Genomic DNA, 15,350 nt, shown 5'->3' on the forward strand with positions numbered 1-15,350 from the left:
AACATTCATATAAATTCTTGATCAAGTACAAAAGAAATTTACATACCAGGCTCATTAGTGACCATAGATGCCAAAATTTGAAAAGGCTAATCAAGAAACCAGCAAATATATCTCATGATAATGTTGGATTTTCCCAAGAATGGGAGTTTTATTCAATGTAATTCACTGTATCACTATATTAAGAGATTTAAGAAAGAATGACATGGTTATTTCAATAAATTCAAAATAAATTTGGTGAAAAGTGAAAGTGTTATTTACTCAGTCATGTCCAACTCTTTGCGACCCCATGGACTGTGGTCTACAAGGCTCCTTTGTCCATGAAATTCTTCAGGCAAGAATACTGGAATGAGTTGCTATTCGCTTCTCCAGGGGATCTTCCTGACCCAGGAATCAAACCCAGATCTCATGCATTGCAGGTAAATTCTTTACTGTCTGAGCCACCAGGAAAGTCATAGATTTTAAGAATTTAATTTGGAAAGTGAAAGTGTTAGTTTCTCAGTCATGTCCAGCTCTTTGCAACCCTATGGACTGTAGCCTGCCAGGCTCCTCTGTTCATCAAATTCTTCAGGCAAGAATACTGGGGTGGGTTGCCATTCCCTTCTCTAGGGGGTCTTCCTGACCCAGGGATCAAACCCTGGTCTCCTGCATTGTAGGCAGATTCTTTACCATCTATAGGTAAAGTCAAATTTGGTACTCACCTGTAAAAAATGAGAAAGAAAGAAATTTTGTCATTTGTGACAGGGTGGATGGACTTAGAAGGTATTGTGGTTTGTGAAATGAATCAGACAGAGCAAGACAAATACTGTATCTTTTCACTTATAAATGAAATCTAAAAACTAAAACTAATTTAATTGATCACTGACAAATATAGCAAAACAGAAACAGACTTACAGAAAGAACAAACTAGTAGTTACCAGAGGGAAGAGGAGTGAAAGAATGGGCAAAGTATGTGAAAGGGATTGAGAGGTACAGACTACTAGGTATGAAATAAATAAGTTATAGGATTGTAATCTACAGCACAAGGAATATAGTCAGTATTTTATAATAGCTTTATATGGAGTGTAGCCTATAAAAATATTGAATTACTGTGTTATATACCTGGAATACAATATTTTAAATCAAATATAAACTGATTGATTGATTTGATAAAATTCAGTATCTTTGCATGGCAGGAAAACCCTCCTAGCAAGCTAGACATGGAATGAACTTCCTTAGTGTGATAAGCAGTATTTCTATTAAAACAACAAACATACTTATTAATAATAAAACTTGGAATGCTTTCCCATTTGGATCGGGTGTAAGTCAACAATGCTCACTGCCACCACCAATTTTCAACATCATATTGAGGTCCTAGATAAGACAGTGAAGCAAGAGCCAGAAAAAAAAAAATCTATAAGGATTAAAAAAGAAAAAAAAACCAAAACCTACCATTATCTATCTAAAAGATGCTTGCTCCTTGGAAGAAAGGTTATGACCAACCTAGATAGCATATTGAAAAGCAGAGACATTACTTTGCCAACAAAGGTCCGTCTAGTCAAGGCTACGGTTTTTCCAGTGGTCATATATGGATGTGAGAGTTGGACTGTGAAGAAGGCTGAGCACCGAAGAATTGATGCTTTTGAACTGTGGTGTTGGAGAAGACTCTTGAGAGTCCCTTGGACTGCAAGGAGATCCAACCAGCCCATTCTGAAGGAGATCAGCCCTGGGATTTCTTTGGAAGGAATGATGCTAAAGCTGAAACTCCAGTACTTTGAGCACCTCATGTGAAGAGTTGACTCATTGGAAAAGACTCTGATGCTGGGAGGGATTGGGGGCAAGAGGAGAAGGGGACGACAGAGGATGAGATGGCTGGATGGCATCACTGACTCGATGGACATGAGTCTGAGTGAACTCCGGGAGTTGGTGATGGACAGGGAGGCCTGGCGTGCTGCAATTCATGGGGTCGCAAAGAGTCGGACACGACTGAGCGACTGAACTGAACTCACTATTATCTATAGATGATATATTTGTGTATGTAGAGCAGTAGTCATGTATGAATGGAAGAGTTGGACTATAAAGAAAGCTGAGTACCGAAGAATTGATGCTTTTGAACTGTGGTGTTGGAGGAGACTCTTGAGAGTCCCTTGGACTGCGAGGAGCTCAAACCAGTCAATCCTAATCAGCCCTGAATATTCATTGGAAGGACTGATGTTGAAGTTGAAACTCCAATACTTTGGCCACCTGATGTGAAGAACTGACTTATTGGAAAAGACCCTGATGCTGGGAAGGGTTGAAGGCAGGAGAAGAAGGGGATGGCAGAGGATGAGATGACTGGATGGTATCACTGACTCAATGGACATGAGTTTGAGTAAACTCTGGGAGTTGGTGATGGACAGGGAAGCCTGGCATGCTGCAGTCAATGGGGTCGCAAAGAGTCGGACACGGCTGAGCGACTGAGCTGAACTGAAGAGCATTTCCAGATAAATTATTACAATTAGAGTTCAGCAATGTCTTCAGATGCAGTCAATATACAAACATCAATTGTGTTTCTATAAGCACACAAAAAACAAAACTTTTTAACTAAAGGTATCGTTTAATTTAGCACCAATCCTATGTAATATGAATAAATCTTAGCAGGCTATATGTATAAGACCTTGGTCTTATCTTTTGAAGAGTTGGGAAACCTAGTAGAACAGGAATGTAAGTCCCTGTTTGCTTTCTTTTCAGACTTAAATCTAGGAAATAGTCATTGTTTAAATTCAGTATGCTTATCTAGGGAGGGCCTATACAGTTTGTCCAAAATACCACAGAATAGTATCCTAAAGTAGTTGTTTGCAGTATTAGTTTTGGAGTAAATTGATCACAGAAAATGAATATCTTGTTAATAGAGATTTGGGGGTTGTTTCATCTGAATCTTTGTCTAATAGTAAGTCTTTTCTGTAAGCATTCTTGAAAGCATTCTTGGGAGTTCATTCACTTTTCTACCTGAACTTTCCACTGTGGGAACTAGCTCTGAATCATTTCACAGAAATTTTTATTAAAGTACGTATTTACCAAGTATCATGGTAGCTACCTACCTTATTTGGTAAAATTTAAGACATTAGTTCTAAGATGCATTGTTTCTTCATAGTCTACTAAATTAAACAATGTTGTCACTTTTTGACTGACATCATTGATTTTAACATGCATCTTGATTATAGAGGTTTTTGTTTTTTAAAAACATTTTATGATTTATGAAACATTCCTATAGAAATATTTCTACTGTTTTATAGTTTAAAAATAACTACATAGAAAATCTACTTTATAGTTCATTTTTCAGGTCTATCATACTATGTTTAGTTTTTTTCCTTCATAATTTAAACATCCTTAAAGTAGTTACTTTTCTTGTTTTCCCAGTTATTTTGCCATCCTGCCCATTTTCCTCTGGATGTCTTATAGTTTGTCAGTAACCTTCTTAATACTGAATATGATACAGACTTCAAAAAGAAAATTATAAAATCTTAGTATATTCAGAAAGTAGTATACTCTATGAATTCATGAACTAGAGTTTTGTTAATAAGATTTTCAGTAATTTTTTCCTTAAAACGAGGCAAGATTGTTTTTTAATTTTTGCAAGTAGGTTTAAATTGTAAGAATTTAAATTGTACGTTTAAACTTTTCCCTTAAAACAAGGCAGAATTGTTTTATTTTGTGTAAGTAGGTTTAAATTGTAAGAAATTGCAAGAATTTCTCCCTATTGACACTCATTTACTCACTTATAAAATTGAAGTTAAAGATGCTACTTTTTAAAAAGTTAACATTTTTTTCGTAACCAGTATAAACAGGATTGTGATTCATGTATTTTCCAATTATTCTTTTCCTCTCTACAAAGTCATTGCAAAACAAACCTGCCCATTATTTTAACCTGGGAATGTTTCAAAATGACAAAGAAGTTTACTTGTTTTAGAAGTGAATATTTACATTTGAATATTTATATACATACATATTTTTACAGTCATAATTCCTGGTAGTGATTGTGTGACTTTTTACTGTTTTACATATTCCCAGTTCAGGTTAATTCATCTAAAGGGAAAATGACACCTCATAGTATGTTAAAATTATCGGATTCATGTAGAGTGTGGCTTCCCAGGTGGCACAGTGGTAAAGAATCCACCTGCCATTGCAGGAGACACAAGAGACATGGGTTTGATCCCTAGGTTGGAAAAATCGCCCTAGAGTAGGAAATGGCAACTCACTGTAGTATTCTTGCCTGGAAAATTCCATGGAGAGAGGAGTCTGGTGGGCTACTGTCCAATGGAGTCACAGAATCAGATGCAACTGAGCGTGTGCGCGTTCACACACACACACACACACATTCACTCTCACGTAGAGTGTATGGATAAGCTTTTTTAGTAGCTAATATACTTTTCTCTCTTTAATAACACAGGTTTTGAGAGTATTTTAGAAGGGCTTTATGGACCACGGCTACGAAGAGACCTCAGTTTATTTGAAGGTAATACTTCTTAAATTTTATTTTAAAATTTTAATCTTCAGTTCATTTTACAAGTGAAAAGTAGTTTTTTTATACTAGCTTTATATTAAAATGAATTTGTGATCTTGTTTAATTAGAAAATACTTTAAAATAAATGAGCCAAATATTATTTCTGTTATTACATAATGTTATTAATATTGTAACTTTAGTACACTATTTTAGTACAAAATAGAAAACAAAACTTGGTTTTTAGCTTAATGATAAAATTTAACTTTTGTTATTTTAAACATTATGTTCCCTGACTTATTCTTAAAGAGAACTCAAAGGGGTTGAATTAGATGAATATCTCTTATTACTTATGATATAGGCAGCCTGGAACTCAGATTGTTACTCTGAGATATCCTGCTGTGTGTTCAGAGTTTTAATACTGTTTGTTGTTTATTATAGCCTTCTCTTCTAAACACTTTAGCAGAAATCCTGGTAGAAAATTTTGATCTATGCTATAATTGCTGTGATATAGTTTAGTTTTTTTATTTCTTGCCTGGAAACAGAGCATTATGAGAGGACATTTTTGTAGACCTTGAAATTTTATAGTATAGCTCATTCACAAAATGGGCAATGTTAGTGTAGATTTTCTTGTTCGGTTTTGATATAATTCTTTCTGAATCTCTTACCTGTTCAGTTTTATATGCTAACTCTGTTACCTTCTGTTCTCCTGGTACTTCCCATTCTACAAAGACCCAAGGTATTTTGTGCAAATAAATCTTTTGAGTTGAGGGAGAGATAGTGATGTTAGGAGCAATCAAAAGTTTCCACTCATCCTCTGTCTCTCTCTCTCTCTCATTTTTTTATGCTGAGCAGAATAATTGGATTATGAACCATAGAGCTGAAATCTGTGTCAAAGACCATTTGTGCCAACCACCATGTTCAGTCAGATGAATGATACCCATGCAGAACATGACTTTTAGGATGAAGACTGAAAACTGCCTGTTCTAGTGTTTTTTTGTTGTTGTTGTTGTTGTTCTAGTGTTTTATCATTCTTATGGCTAAAATCTTTTTCTATCTTTATTCATTTCTTATTTCATTTATCATAGTTTAATACTGCATTAAATATTTTTACCTGATGTATTATTTATAAGCAAAACTGGTTTTATTTTCACTTATTTTTCTGAGCATATAAATGAAAAAAGGAAAAAAATCTTAAAAAGCAAATATTTAACATATGTTTGGTATTTCTTCAACCTTTCTTTTTAAACCTGCTGTCCTTGTTCAGATCAGAAACAGCATTATACTTAATTGCCTACTGATAACCCAAGATGCAGCTTGTAACTTTTAAGCGTCTTGCTTCCCGAATTTTAATTTATCTTTATATAATTACATAGGTATATATTTATGTTCCTTCAGAAATTAGTTGTTTAGTGTATAAAGGGCAGAATGTCCTAATGAAATAAAGTCTTGTATTTTGTTTTAGACTAGTATTTCCTTAGTATACAAGTAACCCATGTTCATTTTTAGAAATTAGAAAATACAAATAAATCTTAAATATACTCTTAGTTCCACAACCCCATAGATAACCTTTAACATTTGTATATAAATTTTAAATATGTTTGGAAGTAATTATTCCTCTATTAAAGTAGTTCATACTGTGTGTACAGTGTGTATAGGTTTTTGTGCTTACTGACTTTGCTCACTAGTATATCATTTAGATACATGAAGTTCTGTGTCATCATTAATGGCAGAAAAATATTACATCGTATATCTGTGATAATTAATTCGGAGAATTATACCATCCCATTTTTTCTTTTAATTCTGGTAGATCTTGTACTTTATATCCTCTTTTGTGCTTTTTTTGATGGCAGGATTTATAAAATTAACTAAGCTGTGGAACTCAGTCTTTCTCAAACACAGGCACATACTGATGTTGCCTTCTTCTAGGTTTCTTAGGTAAAAATCTTCCTTCTTTTCTTTGCATTTTTGAATTCTTAAAAAAAAAAAAAGGCTTCTAATCAAAGTTGCAGACTTAAGAGGGATGATACTAATTATAGTAATAAATTTATATGTGTGCAAGGGTAAAGAAAGACAGCCGTATTATATCTTGAAGGAAAGTTACAACAGTGCTATCAAAGTGTAGAAGAGCCTTTGAAAAGGTTTGTGGAAGCTATCCACTATAGACGTCTCCAGTTTTTTTCTTATCCTCTTCTTAAATGTTTGCTTTCTTTGTTCTTATCATTGTTTAAAATGGCTTAATATTTAGATGTTAGGATTACCAAGTGTAGATATTTCTCGTTATACAAATCTGTATTCAAGAGACACATTAGATGAGTGTATGTTTTTATCTAAATCATTGGAAATCTGAACTTTTGTTATTCATTGTCCAAAACACAGGTATCAGATTAATTGGTTAGCATGGGATCCTTATATATTACTCTAAATTATTTTTTGTTATAAAATTAAATGCATAGTATTTTTAGTTTGTAATACATTTAAGTTAAATAGACTGCATTGCCAATTTGCTACTATTTTGTGGAAAAATATGTTCTAAATTTCATACTGCTACCTTAAAAGTCAACTCTGGTATACAGTATGTTTTTAATGTAAAGGTTTTTATCCTATATATTTGTATATTGAGGAGTTCATATTTTATTTCTTGAAATCTGTTCAGAGTTGCCTCCAAATTGAATGGTTTTGAAAGAAACTTTTGCGTGTTCTAATTTTTAATTTGTTGGAAACAGAGGTTCTAACTTTGTCTTCTTTGATCTCTTCTCACAACTTTTTGTCCTTCTGAGGAAAATATAACTGTTACTGTTTTTTGGAGTCAAGTCTCCAAAGAAACTTTGAATATTGTGAATTTTTTTGTACCCCTTGAGAAGTTCCCTATACTCTATGCCTCTTTTCTGCCAACCCAAAACTCACTTGTTCTGCTGTCACATGACTTCTAAGCAGAAATTTACCCTTATTTTCTGCCTTAGTCAGTCCTTTCTCATGTCTTACCAGGAAACTAGTTTCTTTCATATTGATTTAAGATCGTCTGATTTACTTGCCCTGACTATGGATATTTACTAATATATGAGGAGAGTACAGTGGGCATGTGTAAAGTGGCTGATAGATCCCTTTGGTTTTTCTCTAGCTGTGCCCACATTTCAAAGAGAAATTATATCCGAGGTATGAAAGTGATTGCATGTTGGCTGGATCCAGCTTATTGTTTTTGAATGGCCTGTGAGCTAAGAATGGTTTTTATGTTTCTAAATAGTTGAAAAAAATCAAAAGAAGATTTAATATTTTGTGACATGTGGAAGCTATATGAAGTTCAAATTGAATGTCCAGTTAGTACAGTTTTATTGGGAACACCCCCTCTCATTTGTTGACATATTGTCTGTGGCTACTTTTGTACTTCAACAGTAGTTGAATGGTTCAACTCTATGACCTCCACAACCTAAAATATATTCTCTGGCTGTTTATAGTAAAGGTTTGCTAATCCATGACTTATAACATTGACCAGCATTTAATATTTTTGGCTTAGTATCCTTTTCTCCCCCTAACTGTTAGCACTATGATGATTGAGCAAACAAAACTACCTTTTAGATTTATTGGGTAACATATTTTGAATGCTTATTTTGTGTTAGAAACTGGGATGAGCAGTGAGGAAAGAAAAATGAATACATAGGATCTCTGCCTACTAGGAACTCATAACCTAGTATTAAATAAAAAATGAATAGTTTTGTAATATGAATTGATGATTATTTATATTAAACCAGAGAACCTAATACTATTTTATAGTTAGTTATATAAGCTATAGTAGCTTTTCTCAGTGTGTTCACAAAGACTTATCCAACTGTACAGGCATACCTCAGAGGTATTGCCAGTTCAGTTCCAGACCACTGCAATAAAGAAGAGTAACAATAGAGTGAGTCTCATGAAATTTTGGTTTCCCAGTGCATGTAAACTTTTTGTTTTTTACAGTTGTGTTTACACTATACCGTAGTCTACTGGGTGCAATAACATTATGTCTAAAAAGACAGTGTGACTTTGTTAAAAAATACTTTATTGCTAAAATGTGCTAACCATCTCTTGAACTTTTTGCAAGTCATAATTGTTTTGCTGGTAGAGGATCTTGCATGGATGTTTATGGCTGCTGACTGATCAAGGTGGTGGTTGCTGTGGTGATTTCTTAAAATAAAATAACAATGAAGTCTGCCACATTGATTGTCTCTTCCTTTCACAATTTGTATCATTCATTGCTATTTGATAGCCTATTACTCACAATAGAACTTCTTTCAAAATTGGAGTCAGTCCTCTCAAAACCTGCCATTGCTTTATCAGCTAAGTTTATATGATATTCTAAATCCTTTGTTGTCATTTCAACAATCTTCTGAGCATCTTCACTAGTAAATGCCATCTCAGAAACCACTTTCTTTGCTTATTCATGAGAAGCACCTTCTTCTTATGCTAAAGAAGTTTTATCATGAGTTTGTAATGACTCAGTCACATTTTCACATTTCACTTCTAATTCCAGTTCTCTTGCTGTTTCCACCACATCTGCAGCTACTTTCTCCACTGAAGTCTGGAACCCTTCAAAGTCATCCATGAGGGTTGGAATCAGCTGCTTCAAAACTCCTGTTAATATTGATATTTTGACCTCTCCCCTTGAATCATTGATGTTTTTCATGGCAAATGGTGAATCCTTTTAAAAAATTTTCAGTTTACTTTGCCCAGATCCATCAGAGGAATCACTGTCTATGGCAACTATAACTTTATGAAACGTTTTTCTTAAATAATAAGAATTGAAAGTGGAAATGATTCCTGATCCATGGGCTGCAGAATGGTTATTGTATTAGCAGATGAGAACAACATAACTCTCATTGTATACCTCCATCGGAGCTCTTGCATGATCAGACACATTATCAATGAGCAGTCACGTTTACGGTTTGAAAGGAATTTTTTTTTATTCTGAGTAGTAGATCTCAACAGTGAGCTTAAATCCAGTAAAGCATGTTGTCAACAGATGTGCTGTCATCCAAGCTTTGTTGTCCCATTTATAGAGCACAGTTTGGGTTTAGGGTACTTAGTATTTTGGGGATGGTAAATGAGCATTGGCTTCAGCTTCAGGTTATCAGCATCAGTTGCCCCTAACAAGAGTCAGTCTGTCCTTTGAAGCTTTGAGGTCATGCATTGACTTCCCTCTTTAGCTATGAAAGTCCTAGATGGCATCTTCTTCCAATATGAGGCTGTTTCATCTATATTTAAAATCTATTGTTTACTGTGTCTTAGGTAGATTTTCTGGTAAGCTTGCTGTAGCTTCTACATCAGTGCTGTTGCTTCACCTTGTACTCTGATGTTATGCAGATGTCTGCCTTCCTTAAACGTCATGAACCAATCTCTGCTGCTTCAGACTTCTGTGTCTTCTTCACCTCTCTCATCTTCATTGAATTGAAGGGAATTAGGGCCTTGCTCTGGATTAGGCTTTGGGTTAAGGGAATGTCTTTGGTTTTGGTTTAAGAATACCCACTCTAGTATTCTTGGGCTTCCCTTGTTGCTGAGCTGGTAAAGAATCTGCCTGCAATGTGGGAGACCTGGGTTCGATCCCTGGGTTGAGAAGGAGAAGGGAAAGGCTACCCACTCCAGTATTCTGGCCTGGAGGATTCCATGGACTATACAGTCCAAGGGGTCACAAAGAATCGGACATGACGGAGCGACTTTACTTCTCTAAGGGAATATTGTGGCAGGCTATCCAGACCACTAGAATTTTCTTTATATCAGAAATAAGACTGTTCTGGTTTCTTATCATTTATGTGTTTACTTTTATTTTCCATTAAGAACTTTTTCTTTGCATTCACAAATTGGCTGTTTGGCATACGTGGCCTAGCCTTCAGCTATCTCAACTTTATGCTTTCCTCACTAAGCTTAATCATTTCTAGCTCTTGATTTTAAAGCGAGAGACTTTAAAGACTTAAAATCCTCGTTTCACTTGAACTTTTAGAGGTCATTGTAGGGTTATTAACTGGCCTGATTTCAGTATTGTTGTGTTTCAGGGAATAAGGCCCAATGAGAGGGAGACAGATTGGGGACAGGCTATTTGGTGGTATAGTCAGAACACACACATGAAGAATATACAGTGGAAAAAAAGACAGTCTCTTCTGCAAGTGGTATTGGGAAAGTTGGACAGCTGCATGTAAATCAGTGACGTTAGAACATATCCTCACACCATACACAAAAATAAAGTCAACTTGGCTTAAATACTTAAATATGAGAAATAATACCATAAAACTCCTAGAAAAGAACATACACAAAACATTCTCTGACATAAATCGTACTGTTTTCTTAGGCCAGTCTCCCAAGGCAATAGAAATAAAAGCAAAAATAAACAAATGGGGCTTAATCAAACTTAAAAACTTTTGTACAACAAAGAAACCATAAGCAAAACGAAAAGACACCCTACAGAGTGGGAGAAAATATTTGCAAATTATGTGACCAACAAGGGCTTAATCTCCAAAATATACACACATCTCATACGACTCAACAACAACAACAAACCAGATAACCCAATTGAAAAATGGGTAGTAGACCTAAAGAGACATTTCTACAAAGAAGACATGCAGATGGCCAAAAGACACATGAGAAGATGCAAGTCTGCAAATAACAAATGCTGGAGAGGGAGTGGAGAAAAGAGAACCTTGTTCCACTGTTGGTGGGAATGTAAGCCGATACAACCACTACGGAGAACAGTATGGAGATTCCTCAAAAAAATAAAAATGAAGTTACCACATGAGCCTGTATCTTACTCCTGAGCATAACATTTAGACAAAACTATAATTCAAAAGGATACACGCAACAGTGTCTTCATAGCCGCACTATTCACAATAGCCAAAACACAGAAGCAACCTGAGTGTCCATTGACAGATGAATGCATAAAGAAGATGTGGTATATATACACAATGGAGTAGTACTTAAGTCATAAAAAGAATGAAATAATGCCATTGCAACAACATGGATGTGCTTAGAGATTATCATAAGTGAAATAAACAGAAATACAAATACTTACATAAATCAGAAAAACAAATATAACGTGATATCATTTATATGTGGAATCTCAAATATGATACAAATGAACTCATATATGAAACAGAAACAGACTCACAGACATAGGGAACAGACTTGTGGTTGCCAAGAGGAAGTGGGTGGGGAGGGATAGATTGGGAGTTTGAGGTTAGCAGATACAAACTGCTGTGTATAGAATGGATAAACAGTAAGATCCTATTGTATAGCACAATATATAAAATGTCTTGTGATTAAATCATAATGGTAAAGAATATAAACAATATGTGTATATATATAACTGAATAACTTTGTTGTACAACAGAAATTAACAGAACATTGTAAGTTAATTACACTTCAATAAAATAAAGAACACACATAGAACACTGATTGATTAAATTTGCCATTTTATATCAGCTCAGTTCTTGGCACCCCAAAGCAATTATAATAGTTAAAAGATCACTGATCACAGGTGACCATAGCAAATATAATAATGAAAAAGTTTGAAATGTGAGAATTACAAAAATGTGTGACACAAAGACTCAAAGTGAATAAATGCTCTTGGAAAAAAATGGCACTGATTGACTTGCTCAGCACAGTGTTGCCACAGACCTTCAGTTTGTTAAAAAAAAAAAAGTGTAGGATCTGTGAAGTACAATAAAGTAGAACAAAATAATAAAACTGTCTTTTCCAGATTTGCCTCAGTTTGCTTATCCATTCACCTATTTGAAAGACTTCCTTATCACTTCCTCGGTTTGGCAATCATGATTAAGCCTGCTCTGAACATGTGTGTGCAAGTTTTTGTGTGGACATACATTTTCAACTCATTTGGATAAATACCTAGGAGCATGATCACTAGATCCTTTGGACAGAGTATGTCAGGCTATCTTCAAGAATGGCTGTACTGTTTTTTGTTCCCACCAGCAGTGAATTTAGGTTCCTTTTGCTCTACATGCTGACCAGCATTTCGTGTTGTCAGTGTTTTGTACTTAACTATTTTAATAGGTGTGTAGTGGTATCTTGATGTAATTTATGTTTCTCTAATGGCATTTCCTATACTTTTTTGCTATCTGCATATCTTCTTGAGTGAGGTATCCAGACAGGTTTTTGAAGTCAAGAATGAGGAAATACTTCCTCTGCTTCTGTTTCATGGAACAGATTATGGAGAAACCATTTGGGCTGGTGCTTTCTGTTTGGGGAGGCTATTAATTATTGATTTAGTTCCTTTAATTGATAAGTGCCTTTTGAGGTTTTGTATTTTTTTGTGAGATTTGATAGATTGTGTCTTTCAAGAAATTTGTCCATTTTACCCAATTTGGTGGGAAAATAATGTTTTCCATAATATTCTTTGTTATCCTTTTAATGTTCATAGGATCAATAGTGATGGCCCCTCTTTCATTTCTGTTGTTTTTTTCTTTTTTCCTCATTTAACTTGGCTAGAGGTTTATCATTTTATTGATTTTTTTAAAAAATCAACTGATCCTAATTTTTTAAAAGGCATAGAATATAAACTGGAAGGATATATTGCAAAATGTTAATCATTATTCTCTAGATGATGAGATCATAGTTTTTCTCTTTGTAATTTCAGTTTAGTTAATATATAGTTCATAATTAAAGATTATCTTTTAATTATATTGCCTACTGTTCAGTATCTTTTATCAAAATTAACAAAGTTATAATCACTATCTTGTGATCTTAATGAAAAATCTAGTTTCAGTTTTCTCTTTAATCATTTTTCATTGAGCTTTGTCTTTAGGAACTGCAGATTTATTTTTTGTGGTTAGAGGGTACTGAAGATAATAAAAACATTCAAAAGAAGTGTGATTAGTTAAAATGAAAGTAACATTTTCTGGACTTAATGTGTTTTGCAAATGTTCTTATTTAATTTTTACTTCAGCCTTAAGATGCCATTATTACCCTCATTTTACAGATGAGGAAATTGATGTTCAGAGAAGGTAATTTGCCCAGGACCACATCTGGTATGTGGAAAGACCATGATTCAGTACAAGGCTCTCTAATTTCAAAGTCTGTTACCTTCCCAGATAGACTAGGTAAATGATTGGAACCAGACTTTGACCACAAGAATATGCATACATGGTGGAAAGGTTGATTTTGATCATTCATTTACTATCAGTTTTCATATATGACATTGCCTTTATTAATAAGGCTAGTTGTATAAGGTACATAATTTGACCTTTTTGAGCTTATAACTTCATGTATTAAAATTTCAAAATGAGAGACAACTTATTTTAGAGATGACTATCTGATTTATTGTCAAATTTTGTTTGAGAGATAAAATGAATGTGTTTTGTTGTAGTGCTTATTTAATTTTTATGACCTGAAAGGACAACCTGGACAGAGGGAGAAGTCTGGCCTCCAGGTGATTTTTCAAAATCGCTTTTCCTATATATAAAAAATGTATACCACCAGCATTTATTTGGATTGAAAATTAAAAGTTGCTATATAAAGAGTAAATATTTTCAAGTAAATTCATAGATTTCCAAACATAGTAACATTTAATGGCATTTATGTAATCATTGAATATTCAGTGCCATTTATTTAACTATTTAGGCATTTATTTTAATTAAATTTCCTTGAAGAACTTCACCTAAAGTGACTAAAATAAATAAGGATTATCTCAGCACGCCCAATTTTATTTTACAACTGATAATTGTCTGAATTAACCCAAAGTTGTTGTCCTTTGAGTCAACGTATTTTTCACTTAAGCTTTATGAAAACTTTCAATGATTTTTCAAAAATACCTTTTCCAGACCTACTAGCTGTTTTTCAAAAATCCTAATTGGGACTTCTGTGGTGTCCAGTGGCTAAGACTTTGTGCTCCCAATGCAAGGGGCCCAGGTTCTATCCCTGATCAGGGAACTAGATCCCACATGCCAAATGCTGCAACCAAAGATTCTGAATACTGCAACTAAGACTGGCACAGCCAAATAAATATAAAAAAAAAAAAAATCCCAGTGCTGGAGTCCTTTCATATTTCCGGTTCTTGAGGCCATAATTTTTAAAAGCAGTAAGATTTCCTTGATCTATCAAAATTATGCTTGGCATATGAGTCAAGTTTTAGTACAGTAATGCTGCATAACAAACAGCTTCAGAATCTATTTCATGCTTATGGGTGACTATTCATTGGAGTCTAGGCTGTGGATGGGGTTTACATCTCCTCATGACTCCACGTTCCAGACTGAATGGATAATGGCTTTATGGGGCAAGTTCTTCTGATGTTGGATGGTGAAAGTTCAAGATAATTGCCATGGGGAATTTGCCATGTCTTTTAAAGCCTCTGTTTAGAGTGGTATACTGTCACTTCTTATATATTCATTTCATTGGTCGGAAAGCTGTGCCTCACTCTCTGTAAGAGACACTGCATAGTCTTACTTCAAGAGTGTGAGTCTGTGATTCTGATATAATGACTGGGTAAAAAGTTGGAAAAAATTATGAACCTGCATAACTACAGTTCTGGGTTTTTAATTGTACAGATTATGTAAAACTTTTGATTTGTCAGATTGTTTACACAAATTGATCAGTTTTCTTAAGCAGATATTCAATTAAAGTTATCTGTCTTCTGCAAACTAACTTTATTAAATACATGTGTCATAGTACAGAATTTAAAAAACAATGACTAGTGATTCTGCCTGACTAATAATTAGCCTTTGCATGATGTTTTGTAGTTTATAAAATATTTTAATATTTTAAAAATTTGATCACAAATAAGTTAGGTGACAGAATCCTTATTTTACAGATATGGAAATTAAAAGCCTGGCTTGGCAAGGCTATAACTAGTAGGTTCCATTCCAGATTTTTGGAGACTTCAAATCCAGTCATCTTTCCATTATTTCATACTGGATCTTAC

The 15,350-nt window shown here is 34.3% G+C and overlaps 1 protein-coding gene across 32 annotated transcripts in view; it reads left to right on the top strand.

Moving 5' to 3' along the window:
- The window catches only part of LCORL (ligand dependent nuclear receptor corepressor like), a 179,537-nt gene that overhangs the window by 46,174 nt on the left and 118,013 nt on the right, over positions 1-15,350 (top strand). For 22 of the 32 annotated variants that reach the window (XM_086406336.1, XM_086406331.1, XM_086406333.1 and 19 more), the window contains one exon: positions 4,406-4,471. Coding sequence is in view for 17 of the 32 variants with exons in the window: in XM_086406331.1 (XP_086262457.1) it covers positions 4,406-4,471 (66 nt within the window). In the remaining 15 variants the exon portion in view is untranslated. Of the gene's footprint in view, positions 1-4,405; positions 4,472-13,799; positions 13,863-15,350 lie in introns of all 32 variants that reach the window. The other 10 variants (XM_086406338.1, XM_086406341.1, XM_086406334.1 and 7 more) reach the window with 1 other exon arrangement.

Source organism: Bos grunniens, chromosome 6 (genome assembly GCF_055505025.1).
Source record: "Bos grunniens cultivar Pamir isolate PY7600 chromosome 6, Bosgru_T2T1.0, whole genome shotgun sequence".
Classification (NCBI taxonomy): Eukaryota; Metazoa; Chordata; class Mammalia; order Artiodactyla; family Bovidae; genus Bos; species Bos grunniens.